This window comes from Thermobia domestica, chromosome 6 (assembly GCF_964235325.1).
Source record: "Thermobia domestica chromosome 6, izTheDome1.hap1.1, whole genome shotgun sequence".
Lineage (NCBI taxonomy): Eukaryota > Metazoa > Arthropoda > Insecta > Zygentoma > Lepismatidae > Thermobia > Thermobia domestica.
In genome coordinates this window covers 38,485,471-38,503,550 of record NC_137459.1, presented here as the reverse complement: position 1 = coordinate 38,503,550, position 18,080 = coordinate 38,485,471, and the positions used below count along the sequence as shown (strand labels likewise).

At 34.4% G+C, this 18,080-nt stretch overlaps 1 protein-coding gene across 1 annotated transcript in view; it reads left to right on the top strand.

Moving 5' to 3' along the window:
- The window catches only part of Srr (Serine racemase), a 45,630-nt gene extending 28,113 nt beyond the window's left edge, over positions 1 to 17,517 (top strand). Inside the window, exons 5-10 of the mRNA XM_081761541.1 lie at positions 4,190 to 4,477; positions 9,136 to 9,298; positions 10,646 to 10,801; positions 13,038 to 13,174; positions 14,911 to 15,136; positions 17,234 to 17,517. Of these exons, the coding sequence (XP_081617667.1) occupies positions 4,190 to 4,477; positions 9,136 to 9,298; positions 10,646 to 10,801; positions 13,038 to 13,174; positions 14,911 to 15,136; positions 17,234 to 17,359 (1,096 nt within the window). The 3' untranslated portion in view covers positions 17,360 to 17,517. The remainder of the gene's footprint in view (positions 1 to 4,189; positions 4,478 to 9,135; positions 9,299 to 10,645; positions 10,802 to 13,037; positions 13,175 to 14,910; positions 15,137 to 17,233) is intronic.
- The last annotated feature ends 563 nt before the right edge of the window (positions 17,518 to 18,080 follow it).

The following is an 18,080-nucleotide window of genomic DNA, read 5'->3' as shown; positions in this document are numbered from 1 at the left end:
GGAGAACGTAAGAACCACGAGAAAATTATGAAACAATACGTTACGTACTACAAACTCTAATAACTTAGGACCAAGGCTGGAACTTTTCCCGCCAGAGGTCAGTACTTTATTATTGAGTCCTTGGTCCTGTAATCCAGCTTTCTTCTCGGCAAGGTAGTAGTGGGAACGGCTTATACTGTGGGGATTAATCTTGGATGAGGGTCTGTGACTGTACTTGAGGCGCCTAGTATCTAAATCCGCCACATCCATTTCGCTTAGTTACGAGTAATCTCGCGAAACGTGTAGTGAAGCTCCATATACACGCGAACAAAGTCCCATATTTGAACTAGTTTTTTTTAGTATGAAGTATTAAGCTTTTAAACAAAATTATGTTTCTATGGAATTCCTTTAGATCAAACATATAACAAGCGATATATAACTCAATTTCGGTAAAAAAAAATGATTTGGTGGCTTTTGATACTAGACACATGTGCCAACTGCACTGAATTCAAACCTCGGTCGTAGTTCGGAGCCCATGTCACTAGGTCCCATTCTTCATAACCTCGTTTTGCGTAAGGATACAAAGCACAGAAACTCAAAGTACATCTGAATTACTTGTCGTCTTTAAGTGCTTGAAAGTAACTGTAAAATACATATTATTATTATTATTATTATTATTATTATTATTATTATTATTATTATTATTATTATTATTATTATTATTATTATTATTATTATTATTAAGTATTTTCCTTTTGGCAGGTCCTGGGACTAATGATTTTTTCTTATTTTCTTCTTAATTTTCAGTTTGTTCCTGGAAATGTTTCTTCCATTTTTCTCAATTTTCAGCTTGCTCTTTTAACACTTTCGATCCTGGGCTAATCTGACCTTGTTTATTCCAGTATCCTGGGGTTTTTAGGCCTTTTTAAATAGATTATAGCACATTGCTAAATAATAATAGATTCACTAAAATCATTGGAAACAAATATTTGGATTTTAGACTTTATTACAAATTTATAATTTTGTGATGTAAAAAGGGGTAGTTTGCTACACTGCTGTTTCAAATATGTGCATTTTGAACAATCGAAAAAATATACAATAGAAAAATAATACTCCTGCCGCGTGTGAAATGCGAGCAGTGAAAATGGTGTGAAATAAGGAGCAGGAAGTCTGCGGGAACTGACCGCTGAGTTCCGATATTTGAAGCGACAATTCTGTATGATGCGTTCCCGAACAAGGTGCACAAGGTCGTCTGTGATGACGGTTGAATTCCCACTGCGATCTTCATCATGCACATTTTTGGTTCTTGCTGCAAATTGACTGAGCCAGCAACGCGCCATCTGCTTGTTCATGACGTTAGATATATAGACTTGGCACAGTTGACAATTGATTTTACTCGGTGCTACGCCCTGTGCATTTAAAAACTTTATCACTGCTCTCACTTCGCACGCTTCGGGAGCTGGGATAGGAACGTCCAACTTCAACCACTGCCAGGACGCTACTGAGAGCACTAGAGAAGTTCCGCTGGCGCATGCGCCAAGCTAGGACCTTACTCTCTCACATGCATGCAGCCGCTGGGCACCACATACGGTTTCCTAGCTATGGGACGCGTGGGAAAGTTACTTTCTGTATGTGCCTCGTACACATATTTCATATGGGTGTTCCTATGTATTATTATTGTTATTAAGTATTCTGCCTTTTGGCAGTTCCTAGTACAAATTAGTTTGTTTCCTTTTTCTTGATTTTAATTTTGGGTCTGGAAATGTTTCTTCCACGTTTTTCATATACACACCTGCTTTCTAAATTTCGAAATCAGGATCCAAATCTGAATCGTCAATTTCACCTTCCGATCTGAAATCTAAACTTTAATCTAAACTGAACCCATAATAAGTTACATAGGGACTATTATACGCAAAAAAAAAAAAAAAAAAAAAAAAAAAAAAAAAAAAAAAAAAACGAGTTAGGCTGCAGCTCCGGCGTTTTGGAATAAACGTACAACCCGAGTTTGACTCGGGCTTAGGATTGAAAGTGTTAACTCCCAATATTTTCTTCTAGTTTCAAATCATCGATCACTTATGTTCTTCTTCTTCCTATTCCTCGCTTCCCTTCCATCTTTACTTCTATGGCAGTGTGAAGAAGATAATTTCTTCCCAAGATGTGTTCAATCCAATTGGTCTTTCTACGAAGGATGGTGGCTAGAAGTGTCCTATCTCTCCTATCCGTTTTAAAACGTCTTCGTTTCTTACTCTTTCTGTCCATTTTGTCTTCTTCACCTTTCTCCAATACCATATTTCGAAGCTCTCTAAATATTTCTTCTCTAACTTCAGTAATGTCCAAGTCTCTGAACCATGAAGTCCAATGCTCCATATATAACACTTGACCAATTTCTTCCTTGGTCCAATATTAAGGCTGCTAGCTAAGAGTGACCTTTTCTTGTTCAATGCTTCTTTGGCTATGGTAATTCTCGACATGATCTATCTGGTGCAGTACACGTCTTTCGTCAAAATACTTTCCAGATATATGAAATGGTCGACCTCTTCAAGCACCGTTTGTTCTACTCTGACCCGTAAGGACGCATTTCCATGGAATATTCTCACGACTTTCGATTTTTCGATGTTGATTTCCATTCTATATTGTTTCCCAGTGTCATCTACTTTGTCAATCATCTCTTGTAGTCCTTCTTCGGTTCTAGCTATAATAACTGTATCATCTGCATACCTGATCTTGTTAATAATCTGTCCTCCATTCTTGAGATCTCCAATTTTCATTAATGCTTCCTTCATTAAACATCCACTGTAAATGTTGAATAATTTGGGTGACATACTACGTCCTTATGAGACTCCTCTTCCAATCTCCACACTATTGGTTTCTCCTTCATTCAAGTGCATCTTTACTCGTTATCCTATGTACAGGTTGCGAATGAGCCGTCGGTCTTCCCAGTTGACCCCAATTTCTTTAAGCATTTGCAAACGTTTCGCCCAATTGACCCTATCGAAAGCTTTTTACCAGTATATGAAGCACAACGCAACTCTTCCTTTACGTCAAGAACTCGTTCTGAGATGATTCTCATCAACCAATTGGCATTTCTGGTGCCTTTTCCTTTCCGGAATCCAAATTGATCCTCCTCCAACGTCTCTCATATCTTATTTTCCAGCCGTCTGTTCAGTATGCGCGCAATATCTTTCCAGCATGGGAAATGAGGCTAATGGTTCTGTGATCGCTGCACTTATTTGCTTCCTTTCTCATCGTTAATGCCAACATTATAACATGAAGAAAATCCTTCGGCCATCCTCCACTCATGTAGATGTTGTTAATAAGTGAAGTCAGCACTTTCATTGCATTGTCTCCTAATCCCTTGAGCAAATCTACTGGTATGTCGTCGTCTCCAGCGGCCTTCCTCTTTCACATGTCCTTGATGGCTTGTACTCTTTCACTTTTCAATCTAGTTGGTTCTTTTTCTTCATCACCTACCTCTTCTTCTGTTTTGATCGCAATATCTTAGGGGCGGCTCTTCTGGTCATACAGATCTTCTATGTATACCTCCCAAACTCTAAGAATTCTTTGGTGGTCAGTGACTATATGACTTTGTTGATCTTCGATTCCAAATGTGCGTATGCATTTGTTACCTTTCCCTCCTAATTCTTGCGCTTTCTGATACATCAGATCAAATCTGTCGTGCCGTTGGAGTTTCGTTATTTATTTTGGCATTCTATCCTCGCGATAAATTATATATATAAATCTTGTTTAATGTTTGATTAAAAGTGCACAAATCCTGCTTACTTTGTATAGTCAATAAGATATTAAATACGTTTACATTCATGAAAACTAATGTATCCTTCATGTTAAAATTCAGGACCCCGCGCACAAAAAGCACGCGTATTATCCACTCGACCACTTGCAATTCTTGTGATATTTCACCATCCGAGAAAGAATCGTAGCTAGAGTATGCTTTTGGGTGCGGAATGCTAAGGAACATATTTGTTCTTGTTTATAGTTGTTTCTGTTTAATTACAACTTCGTTTTTAAGGAAACCTGAAGGAACCACAATAACTTAATAAAAGAAAGGCAAATACAGTAGCTTAATTTATAGGAATATACGGATTTGTAGTATACTTTAATTGAGACAAGCGGAACTGGGAGGCACAATTTTCTTTTAGTCTGACCATGATCTTAGAGAATTTCTAGTTAAGGGTCTGTTTGTTTGTTGTAGCTTTAAAGAACGAGGTGCCCGCTATGCTCTTTTGATGTTATCAGATGAACAGAAGAAAAAGGGCGTTATTTCAGCGTCCTTGGGAAACCATGCACTAGCACTTTGCTATCATGGACAATCTCTAGACATTCCTGTGACAGTTGTTATGCCAATTGTAGCACCAATCATGAAGATCCAAAGCTGCCGTCAATATGGAGCTAACGTCGTCGTACAAGGCAAAGACATGGGGGAAGCCAAAAGACTGGCCATGAAGTTAGCAAAAGAAAAAGGATTGTGCTATGTTAATGGGTAAGTTAAGGTTATTTTTTTTCTCCTTAATTGATCCGGATTTTCTGTATTATTTCTTTCATATATCCTTTAAATCTCACCAATATATTTTCACAAAATAAGAAACAGTGTGATCAATGCTTCCTATGTTTTTAATGAAAAACATATGATATGTAAATGATTAAAACTATAGAAGCTACCAATAGAACCTAAGACGTTTCTTTCCGCTTCTTGATTCATACGCTGCCAATCAAACACATTTCATGAGAGACAAGATAGCCTATCAAATTTAGAGAATCTTTCGGAGTTGCTAGAATTTAAATTTTATGCCAGTAGATATAATGTTGTTATAAATGATTTTGTGTAAATGTTTGTAATGAGAGGTAATTTTTCGCTTATTATGTCTTAAACATTACATTAGGGCAGTAACATTCGAAAATTGTATATGTAAGACAAGTTTCTGTCCAATAAAGAATAAAACAAACTTCTCAATGACGAAAGAGGAAGTATTGTTAAAAATATGAAACAGTTATTGCTGTTAATTTTCTTTTAATGCGTTTTGTAGTGCCTGATTTCATTTTAAAAATAGTTTTCGTATAGAAAACCAGTTTTGCTGTAACACTTACGCAGTAGAAAGCTAGTTTTTAAAACACACAAATTTCAGCATATTATAAATAAGACAAAAAATGTTAAAACAACTTATGTCATCATGTATATCACTCATATCTAAAGAAATTGATAATGGAAAAAGCAATTGTGCAGAATTTTCTGTGAGAGGGGATAAAAATGTAATGAAGAAAGTGCGAATTTAATATTTAAATCTTAAAGTAATTTTAATTTTTCTCAGAATGATTGTAAAATCTTATGTTTAAACATGAGAGATGCAGGGTTTGAAACAATTCAAAGGTGAGGTAAGTGTACAGGTTATAGCAGTAGGTAAATGGGACTTCTGGACTCAACCGCCACTTTTTCTAGACCACATTTTTATATATAAATCTCAATATTTAAAACGTCCTATTATGTAAAGAATCTAACGCTAGCTTATTGACAGTTATAGTATAAATATCATGTTTATGACTTCGAATTAGGTTTACATCTTTATATGTTATTCTCTAAAAGATATTGCTTATAATCAACAAATTTAATTTCTTTTGCTGCTACTGATTTGGTTATTTCTTTTGCTTTTTCTGCCATCTGTCATTTACTTTAAATGTATATGTTTTTTTTATTTTAATTCAACAAGTTCAGTCATTATTTTACATTTATTCTCATCATTCATCTTTCTCAATACTGTCTTATTAATGAGTGGTGTTTTATATTTATGGTCTTTTTGATATCACTTCTGTCGAAATGATGTATCATTTGTTTCGTATCTTAAATCATCTTATGTAATTTTATATATAAAACTATCAATGTCCATATAACATAACTCTATATTGTTTGCATACTCTAGCTTCATAACATACTAGTAAAAGTCGTAGATTAACAGTTTTGATAATTGTAATCCACTTATACTCACATATATTAGAGTACTAAATGCTAATTGCTCTTTTTTCATACGTATTGCACAGGGATTTTTCCGTAAATATCGTTCTATAATCAAAGTTGGTTTACGCTGTTAATTTTCTACTTTCTTAGGATCACATTCTAAGATAACACATGGCCTCTTTCTAATGTTTTCCGTAGTTCTACCGAACACAGAATTATTCAGGAGTTTATAAAAATCTTTTTTCGAAATCGGTCTTGACTTTTGTTTCATATTCGTATTTGAATCAATATATTTCTTTGATTAATCTGATTTTTAAAACTCTAATACTCTATGTACTCTTTTTTTAAATCTCACTCCAAGTGGCATATACACTTTTAAGTCTCTATACTGAATAACGTATCTTTCTTTCTTGCAAAGTATTATTAATTTCTTTGTTTTGATTCTGGTGGACACATGTTTTCTAAACATAATGGTAAATCTGAGTGTTGGTTATGTAAGTACTTTGGATATTCTAAACCGACTTCTAATATGCAACCAGTTTCAGAGTCATCTGGCATATTCACTATATATAAGAGAGAATCCTTTGAAGTCTGTATAAGGCATATTTTGCCTTACATCCCACTCATACAAGTTATTTGCATCTAAATATGCCAGATATGTTGAACATTCATATTTATTAAAGTCACACATGTAGTTGTTAATAATTTTTACATATCCTTTAACGCATTGAGAGATTCTATATTTTATAGCCTTTTTATCATTAATATTATCATAATCAATTAACATTTCTATTTTAATTTGAGTTATTTTTAACATTAAATCCCATGGAAAGCCAGATGCTATATAACACCAAGCAATATCTAATCCATATGCCTTTAAGCACACATGCGTACGCGCCTATGGCGTGGGAGACCCGGGTTCGATTCCCGGCAGAAGCTCATGTGGTTCGGATTCCACGTTAATCAGTAGGTCCACATCTCATATAGCCTCGCTGCTGAAAGGGACGCTAACCTAAAATCAACTCAATTCAATTTAAGCACACATCTTTAAAATTCGCAAACACATGTGCTAGAATTAATATTGTTTTGTAATAAAGTTTAGTATGTTCTGCAAGATTTTTAATGAATGATTTCCAAACGTTTTCGGCTTGATCATAGGTATAATGTTTGTCACTTGTATGAGTTTGGTAAGTTTATTAAATAATTTTTCTTTTGGAGGTAGTTGTGTTTATTTAAGTTTTCAATTGAATCTATATCATCATATGAGTACACAACTTTCTTAATTAAGGGGCCACGGTAGCTCAGTAAAGAGCTTGGCTGCTTTGGTGCTTGGGGTCCATGGTTCGATCCCAGATCGCGCCAAGTGAACTTTGTGGTGGACAAACATCGTGTGCTTGAGTTTCCTCGGAGTTCTTTCTTTCCTCCCACTTTCTTCATTCCACCATTTCGTTCATTTCCCATCATCACCGTCTCCTTTAGCTTAGCCAACATAATCGTGTGTCGTAAAACTCAAAGAGTTCATTTCATTTCATTTCTTTCTTAATTACTAAATCTAATAGATCATTTGAAAAGTGCTTTGATGTTTCTATATATTGCTTTCTAAATTCCTAATTCTGCTAACCTTTTCGATTGAAATCTAAATGAGTCTAGAAATTTTATGTGAATTCTATTCTTTTTACCAATCTTTACATATTTCGAGTATCTTATATATTTTTCTTCACTATTTGCCACTTGTTTTTTGCATTTGTATCATAAGGAAGTTCTTTAATAAATAAATATCATAAGCACTGAAGTTGTGAATAAATACTTGAATAAGTTTAGGATTTTTATAGGTTAAATTGCAATGGCTATGAGCTGCACTTCTAAACATTCCAGTTAGATCATGATTTCTTACTTTTGATTTATTCATATTTACCTCGCGCAAGCATTTTCTTAATTCATCTTTATATTTCTTTAACTTATCAACCAAATTATCTTTATCCTTGGAGATTTGTGTTTTTCTTTATTGTGTTTGTTTTTCAATTACATCAAGTGGTAAATTATTCAAATTTCTCTCACATATATGACAAGTATTTGAGCTGTTAAAAATTTTTATTTCTTATTTGGTAAGTGGAATCATTTCAACTTCGTCATGTATCTTTTTTCTTTCTATTGCTTCTTCATGTAATTTTTAATAAATACTTTTGTAGTATATGGACCAATATAAGTTTTTCAATATTTATATATAACCTCAATTTAAATATTTAACCTTTTATTGGGCAGGGTTGCTCTCAAGCAACATCATATTCTATTGCGTTATCCGCACAAATTATTACTTCAGTGATCATTTAATTGGCATTATTGCTTTCATGCAATATTGATATACCTGATTTGCGGGTCGCTTTTTTTAGATACTTCTAATATTCGTCAACAGGGGATAGTCAAATTTAATATTGTAGAAGCTTTATCTCCTACGTTCCGCGAAAAGTTCTTTTTTTATTATTTGTGGTTTCTTTCTCTGTAGGAAAATATTTCAACGAAACTGTTGGTAATTACTTAGAGTATTCCTATCATATTTTACCATAATTGGGCAATGCTGCTCAGTAGCTACACATAAGACCTATTTTATGGCAATGTTGCTTTTAAATAAACACCCTGTATTTTGTAGCCAAAGTACAAAAATACTTTAAAAATTAAGAAATTATGATACTTTAAAAATTATGTATTATGTTACTTCTTATTTGACTTTTAGTCTAGACAAATTCTTTATCCAAGAAACATTATCATTTTATCATCTTTCTATTGACTCAATTTGCATTTTGCAAGCACATGCACACTTATACAGGTGGGAGTTGGCTGGGCACCTGAGGCCCTTATCTCCCAAGTCTGTCCCTGATTATCTACAATTGGCAAATTGTCTGCACAGTTTAACAAACTAGCGCGCAGGTAACAATATCTATTGGCGTCAGGTAGGCAAGCGATATCATAGGTAGCGATATCTATCAGTGTGACTTTATTAAGAATTAGCGCGTGTAATGCACAGACGTTCAATGTTTATGAGCTCAGAATTAGTATTAAGAGTACTACGACTTAACAACATATAACACTGTAACAGAAGCCTGTGATTTTTTGTGATGAGAAGAAACAATTAACCCTTCATCTACTTCAAGTTCCAATACTTCTTCACTTTTACTAAATGACTTCTTTTCCAGGTATGACCACCCTCACATCATGGCTGGCCAAGGAACACTCGGTTTAGAAATTGTTGAGCAAGTACCTGATATTGATGCTGTCATTGTTCCTGTTGGAGGAGGAGGACTTATAGCGGGCGTTGGTTTGGCTGTTAAAACCCTTTATCCACACGTTAAAGTTATAGTGAGTACTGCAGACACTTTATACTCATTCTTATGTCTTACTCTGATGCAATAGGTTTCATTAGCAATCATTAACAGAAGAGGAGTAAGATAATTTATTTGTTTGTTTTACGATTGCATCGTTTTAACAAAATGAGAGGATGAGACATTAATGATGGTATCAAATAAATGGTGAAAGAATGCATTACACATATATCCTAAAGGATTTGAATGCCCAACAAGCAATCATAGCTATTGTCCGACTAATGTTTTAGATCCTGACCCATACACTGAGAAAAGTCCGTTCTACGGGCAACGGTATATTGCACAAATATACGGAATCCTCTTGCTTACTACAGAAATCAGTACGAAGCATACGTTATCCATATGCTATATATGCAATACCGGTACCCTTAGATGTTACATCTTGCCGTTCGAGGATGTCTGATATCTAACAGTCTTCCTTATATACATACATATATGTATGTTACCTTCGTCAGCTATATGTTATATACGTCCATTTGTATGTGAGATTCTGACCGCCTATATTATTTCATACGGAAAGTATGGACAGGTGGTACACTTATACAGAATGCATTATAAAACATGCCTTTTCAGTTATACGTTTGCTGTACATTAAGTCCAAAAACTACAGGATTTACAGATGTAACATATGATTTTACGTACGCCTCATACATTTTTTTTCTCAGTGTACAGTACAATATTCCACACGAAGCATTTTATAAGTCTTTTTCTCAACTCTTTAATCAAGGTCCCACAAAATAGTCTTTCTTTTTCTCCTAAAGGCTTCTTTCGCCATTCTTATTCTTGATTTTATTTCACGTTCACACTTCATATTATCACTAATAATACTACTCAAGTATCGAAATTAAGTCACCTGTTCTATCTTCTTCCTTGCTACTTCTATATTTTTCACCGACCCCCTCATTCCAATCACCATGGCTTTTGTCTTTCTAAACATTTATTTTCACCACATATTCTTCACAGCCCTTCCTCAAGTTTTCAAAGGAAAACATAAAACGTCTATCGGCATCAGTTAACACTTCACACTGATTTTAGCAATGGTTTTCTAACTTTGAAACATCTGTATCTCAAAACTAATATTTTGGACTTAGTGACTTCTGTCAGAACGATGACTATATAGAGATTTTTTAATTTTTATTTATTTATGTTTACTTAGAGACTCTGTGACACCCCAAATTCCCTACCAGAGCCACCAACAAGCTAGCTCGCGATTTAAACTGTGAAATGCATGGTTGCTACGGATTGTATTGCATATTTCATAATATAGAATTAAATTGAGTGAAATAACTTTTCTTTGAAATTATTATTTTAAATATATTTTTAGGGTGTCGAGTCTGAACGATGTGCAAGCTTTTCAAATGCTCTTAAAGCAGGCAAACCTGTATACACGCCAATTGAATCAACACTAGCTGATGGTTTAGCAGTGCCTATGGTAGGATATAATGCTTTTGTGACTGCAGCTCCACTTATTGATAGAATGGTAAGTGCTCTAACTCTATTTGTAGGATTATTACACTCAACATTAACAAATATAATTTCTATTGTTGTCACTGAAAGACTGACCGAAAATAAGAAATAAAGTACTTTTCCCCAATATTTGATTTTCAAAGAGAGATGAAGGTAATGCCGGGGAAGTGGAACCAATTCTTCCTATTTGTTGGACTTTTCATCGATCCCCACTTCTATGTGTCCAGTCAATGTGCATTATTATTACATAGGTTGGATAAAAAGTAGTGGCAACAGTGTTTTCACTAGGGTTGCCAACTCTGAACAATAAAATTACCGACACCCGCTCATAATCCTCAAAATAGATATGGAATAATTGTATTTTAAACCTTCGGCGTCGAACTAGACTCGCTGTGATTGGATAATTTTATTCACATGATTGATTTCGTGTTAAAAAGTATTACTCTCGTAAGGTAGGGAGTCACAGATTTAGAAAGAACCAAGAGGGGACACTCGTATAAAGGTAGTAACAACATTATATACGTAAGTTACCACCGTCGGAATGGGTATGGCGTTAATTCTAGATTTGAAATGGTGGTCCCACAATACAAAATTTTCGCTGGACGGTGGTGTAGATCGTACTACTGATGAAACAACATTACTTAATGTAGTGACGCGCGTAACCTGGTAAAAACAGCATTTACATGCCGACTGGATTATGCATTTTTCTCCGTGTACGGAGAACACAGCTGATCGATGATTTGAAAAATAGAAGAAAATATTGGGAGTTAAAAGATGAAGCTGAAAATCGAGAAACGTGGAAGAAACATTTCCAGGCCCAAATCTTTAAAAAAAATTTAAAAATTGGCCCAGTATCTGCCAAAAAGCAGAATACTTATAATATTATTTCGGACACAACTTTATTCCGTCATCAGGGCAAAATGGTTTTCCCCTTTTCAGCACCTAGGCTATTTGAAATAGACTTAATAAAGAAAAAAGTGTAAAAAAACACACGGATATAATTATACTTAGATGTATGAAACAGGACAACAATGGAAAGACTAAAAATATTAAAATATCTGCAACTCAACGAATCTTGATTGCTATAACTTTCTAAAATTTGTTCCCTTTTAGAACATTAGATAGTGGTAAACATTAGTTTTATCTTAAACATTTTGAGTTTTACTTGTTTTTTTCGAAAGCAATTAAAGTAATTAATATTCTATTTTATTCTGTTCTTAGTACGAATCGATTCTAATTACTCGACAAAATAACAACATATGAAATTCATGGAAAGTTCTGAAGGAGACTGTTTTATTATTATTATTATTATTATTATTATTATTATTATTATTATTATTATTATTATTATTTATTGTTATATATTTACGCCCATTGTGAGGAGAGGCATTATATGGGGCAATAGTTATATACAGCTTAAAGTGGGATCTGAATATGGTTGCTACTTATCTAGAATTAGTTGGGGCATCCCGAATTTTAAGAACTTGTTCAGCGTCCCGGATCATGCTTATGTGGGACGTTAAATTATCCAAGACATTTCTAAATTATGCGACAGAAGTTCTAAAGTAACATTTATAAATTTCTACCCACGATTTGTACTTATGACTATCGAGATATCGATATGATTCTATCGCTTAAACTTCTCATGTTGGTAGCAATTGAACCACTACAAATATTACTCCTTTTAAGTTCAATAGTTTTTAATTGTTGTTTAATTAACCTCTAAGCTAATGTCGCGAGTCTTCGGTTTAGTTCTTGTTTGTTTAAATTCCCCATTGCAATATTTTATTCATGAATAAATGTACTTCTTTCTAGAATAGTATTTATTATTCTTAATAAATAGTTCATTTTACAAGTTTGGGTCTGAGGAACCAGCAATGAACATATGCTCATCAACTGTGTCCCGATTTTTGGCTTATCATAAGCTGGCTATTCTAGATCTGAACTAGTATATTGCGTCTTACCGTCATTTTAGGCGAGATGGGATTAGGCAAGATGGGAATTTCCATCTCGCCTAAAATAGCGAACATTCTTATCTTGGAGACATTAGTGTCTAATAAATCGTTAGGCGAGATGGGAGGACTCCCCTACAAGGAATAGAAGCGAGGTTCTTGTGTACTAAGGGCATGCGCATAGACCATTAGACGAGGACTTTTTTTTTGTCTTGATATGAAATGAGTTAGAAAAAAGAGATAAATAGATATGAAATGAGTTAGAACTAAATTTGTAATTTTTTCTCTCCTTTTCAGGTAGTCGTAAAAGAAGAATGGATTGCCATTGCTATTCTTCGGCTCGTAGAACACGAAAAGTGTGTTGTGGAAGGAGCCGGAGCAGCAGCCTTAGCAGCAATCTTGGCAGGGCAACTTGACGAAATGAAGGGCAAAAGGTATTTCCTAACAAATTTAACAATCATTCATTTTTCCTAACAAATCTGATATTTTCGTTTGAAAGTTATTTAAAAAATGTTTCTATAAATGTTGAGAAACAAAAAATAATTAAAAAGATTAGGTAAAAACAGAAAGTAACATATCACGGTGGTAGTTGATGAGCCAATCTGTTGTGTTCACACAGAGTATCCTTCTGTATTCGCCGCGACTAAGGCGGAAACCTACTCGACAAACAAAGAAACAGGGGATATTCCTAGCGTAGAACTGAATTGAGTACAGTTAAGAATTGATTTTGATTATGCCGATAAATATTTGTTATTATTCTTGCTAATATAATGAAGATAGAATAGCCGAAAAAAAAAAAAAAACTTTCTAGATTTACTGAGACATATATCTAATAATACGAAATTAGTTAGAATCTCGTACGTGGTCAATTTCTGTATTAAAGCAGTTTTAGACTTCGAAATATGCTACACAGAAGTATGGAAAGTCTTCTAGAACCACCCTTTCCGTCCATCTGTCTATCACCAGGTGTGACAATGAGAACGATTAGAGATTACGGGATTTAAAGAAATGGATTTAGTGTCTCAATAACATATTCATTCTCAATTTCTATCCTTGTATGGATATCGATAGTAGATGATTCCAAGATTAGATCCACATAGAACAAAAACGGTACGAGATAGTAAGACAATAGATTCAGGGTTTCGAGAACAGGTTCCATCTTTATTCCAGTAGTGAAACTGGTAAGATCGTATCTTCCTGATTCTGGAGATACTGACTTCCTTCATTATCAAAATCCATTATACTGATTCTGCAACATTTCTACAAAATATTGAAAAATCCATAATGATCGACTCAAGGTTCCCTCTTGAGATCTCGAATATTAAGACGAAAATAAAATTACTTGAAATCCATCTGGTGAGGGCTAGGTAGAATCTCGAGTTATGTTCTTAATTAACAAGAATTTTAGGAATGATCCAATAAATGGATCAAAAGATTGCGATCTTGGCCAAGAATTTTAGGATTGATCAAAAATGCATCAAAAGATTGCGATTTTGGCCAATTTTTGAATCAGGGGCCACAAAATTTTTGAACGGCCCCTAAATCAAGTTTTCGTATTTTCTACGGAATAAGCACATCATGCTGAGTTAATTGATAGTTTGGGTTTGGCTACATTATATGTAGTTCTTGAGATATAAGGCATACAAGAAAAATTTTGATCGAAATATATTCGAAATATGTTGGATCTCTTGATCAAAAAAAAAAAAAAAAAAAAAAAAATCGGTTTCAGTTCTAGATCCCAATAGTTTGGAAGTTCACTGTAATTTTACAATGCAAATCAAAACTGAATTGTTTAAGTAAGTGTTTGTATTCGTAGTGATATTAATATTTCAGTAAATATAAATTGACTTATTTAATTCCTATCTTCCTTGTGAAGATAAATTCTCTCTAAAGCACGACATATGGTCTGATTATTTGAGCATTTTCTTGGTCTCCTTCTTGCTTTCCACGTTTCCGTTCCTCAGCTGTTCTCTCCATGTGTGTCTTGATCTATTTGCTCTTGAACTTCCTTAGTAAGTTACATAGTGTTTGGTCTCCATACACCCCTCTGGACCTTGGTGAAACTGCATGATCAGAATTGTGTTTCTTGTGAAAATTTGCGATTTTGAACAAATAATCAACTGCACTAGTATTTATCAAAACTGTAAATCAAATCCTTTTGTCTGACTAGGGTTGTAATACCTTTGTGCGGAGGGAATATTGACACCACGATTCTCGGACGATGCCTTGAGCGCGGCCTGGCTGTTGATGGAAGATTGTTAAAATTCTCCGTGACTGTGAGCGACCGTCCTGGAGGAATCGCCGAGTTAACACGCCTTCTTTCGTCGCTAGGAGTTTCGATCAAGGATATAATGCATGAGAGAGCATGGATTACCTCGGATATCTTCAGTGTGGAAGTAAGTACCGGTAATTCATTAGATACGTGGAAGACGTTGGAAGTAACAATAGACAGTTATGGAGTGTAGAATGCCTATTAAAAAGCCCTGAGTATGATGTTCGAGTACATTATTCTGATCGAGATTAGCTTCTCCAAATGTTATATTTTAACAGTTATTCACGATTATTCTTACCTCAATTTTAGCCAGATCATTTTTTAAAAAAAAGAATGATTTTATAAACTGAGTTCTTTGTGGAAAATCATATCAAAAAGTCCAGGTGTGTTAGATTAGGAAACTTATTAGAGTATTAGATTTCTCACAGTGTGAAGTGAGATGGGAAACATCTAACTAGATGTGTAATATAGTGGAAGGAAATGGAGCTATTCTCAGTTTGTATGTCATGAAATGAAATCTTTCAGCTTAGCGTCCCACGATTATGCCCTCACGGCTAAGGAAGACGGATGGCTAAGATAAGTGAATCATGATGAAAGAATTGATAGAGTGAGTATGTAGAAGGAAACGGGAGCACTCGAGAAAACTTACGGACACAATATTGTTCACCACAAACGTACTTGGTCGGGAATCGAACTAGGGATCCCATGCACCAGAGATAAGCGCTTTACCACTGAGCCACCATGTCCCGAGTCCCTATGTCAAATGGAAACTTAAGTTAGAAATTGTTCTTCCAGCATCTTCCAAAAGCTCCACTACTTTTGGGCCACCCTATATATCAATCAGTGAAATGAAATAAAAATCTTTAGTTCCACATCCCACAGTTTTACCTTATTGGCTAAACGAGACTGACTATAAACGCAAGAGAATGCTTATAGAAGAATTGGTGGACAGGATGCAAAATCGTAAAAGTCAAAGTGGAGGGATGGAGTAAAAAATTCCCACTGGTGTGTTTTGACATAGAGAGTTTACATATTTGAACATCTAACACTTTACTCTTGCATTTACTATGTAACCACTAATTCACTCATCAATTACGTATGAATTACTGTAATTAATTTTGAAACTTCTGATAATAGTGTCATTTTATCCACCTCCCAGTAAGGTATTAGTGGGGGGGGGGGGGAATTTTCTTCCAAAAATGTTACGTGCAGGTTCAATTCCCACTACCACTACCAGGATTTCGTACCCTATTGATGAAGTAAAAATATGGAGAAAAAGAAAATATCGAGAAAACTTTTACGCGACCTGAGATTGAACGTAAAACCACTTACAATAGAGGTGAGCGTTCTACTATGAACCGCTGTGCTTCACTAGTTTCAATCAAGTTTTTCCTTTGTTGCATGATCTAACACAGGATTTCTCAACCTGGGGGTAGCAAAGATAAGTGGGAGTGATAAACATAGTTAGAATCTAATACAGGAAAATATTTTTAAATATTATTTTGAATTTTGTTCTGATAGGCATATTTTATACATACTGTTAAGAACAAAAAATAGGTCTACTAAACATTTTCAACAGATGCAGAGTTGTTTAAAAGTCAATTTAAATGAAAGAGGTATGATAGGAAAGTAATGAGAACTGCATATTGAAATACCAGAAAAATACAAATGCAACAAAACCTGCATATTGAAATACAATTAAAATTGAAAGTTAATGAGGTACTTGAGCATGGTGTGATTTCGCTTGTACGGCAATTTCCGGTTCAATCTTCGTGACGTACATTATTAAGTCATTAAAAATACTCAAGTTTTAAACCAAAATCAAAAATCACTATTTTTTAAAACATTTGATCCAAAATTAAAGGAATTATGAAATTTTAAAATTTTCAAACGGCCACCATTTTGAAACAGTATGACGGATCGGATTCCATATTTGTAATATGAATGAACGGACCAAATTTGGTTTCAATTCATTCGCTTTTAGGAAAGTTACTGTAGGCACTATATACAAGAAATGGATTCTACTATTACAGAAATAGATGGATATCGTGAGAGCCCCGCAATAGGTATATTAAAAATCCACACAAGCTTATTAGAAACCAGAAATTATAAGGGGGTCGCTGGCAAGAGGATGTGATAAAATGAGAGTTGTGATAGAATTAGATTGAGAACTACTGATTTAACCTCAAAACTAACAACCGTTGTCTTTCTCTTTCTGCAGGTGAAAGTGGTATGTGAAACACGTGACATGGAGCATGCACGAGAGCTTAAGAAGACACTTCATGAGAATTACAGTGTGGTCCAGTTTGGTGATATTCCTAGCCCGTTTCTTGCAAATGGTTACTAAAACACAAAATTTACGTACAGTTATATAATTATAAACAGTATTGCACCTGAATAAAAATAAACGAGTGGTGATTATCCAATAGAGTGATATATTAAGAAGACATTTTATGATGTATCTTTCTAAAAAAAAAAAAAAAAAAAAAAAAAAAAAGACTAAAATCGATACAGAATACATAGATGAATCACTGTGAATGTATTAGTCACATCTTTTGCTTTTGCAAATTAAAAAAAGTATTGAGTTACTTGGTTCAGTGTTATATTTATAAACATACCCATTCCAACCTTAAAGCCGAAACACTAGAACAAAATTCTTAACAAACCAAGGTGAAATGAATTCACAAGCTCCCGGCGTGCAAAGCTCAGCTACCAAATGTAACGGTCTTTATCTCTTGGATAATGGGCTATTTCCCTACCACATCTCGTTCAAATTCGACCAGTAGTTACCCAGAAATAAAGTATCACATACAGGATAATTTATTGTTTGTATTGTAAAGTTCTGTTTGTGCAGGAGTAGGTAGAGATTTGGTAGATAAAATGATAGTTTGGAATTGTTTTTCACTACCAGTTTTATTATATATTTTTAATAAACAGTATTCTACAAGAATAGCACAATAATGTAATATTTTTAATACAAGGTAGAGAAAGATGACCGATATGTTATGTCGTCTTTTGATAATGCATGAGTTCAGGGTTCCTACTGATCTGGAAAAACGTATTTCCCA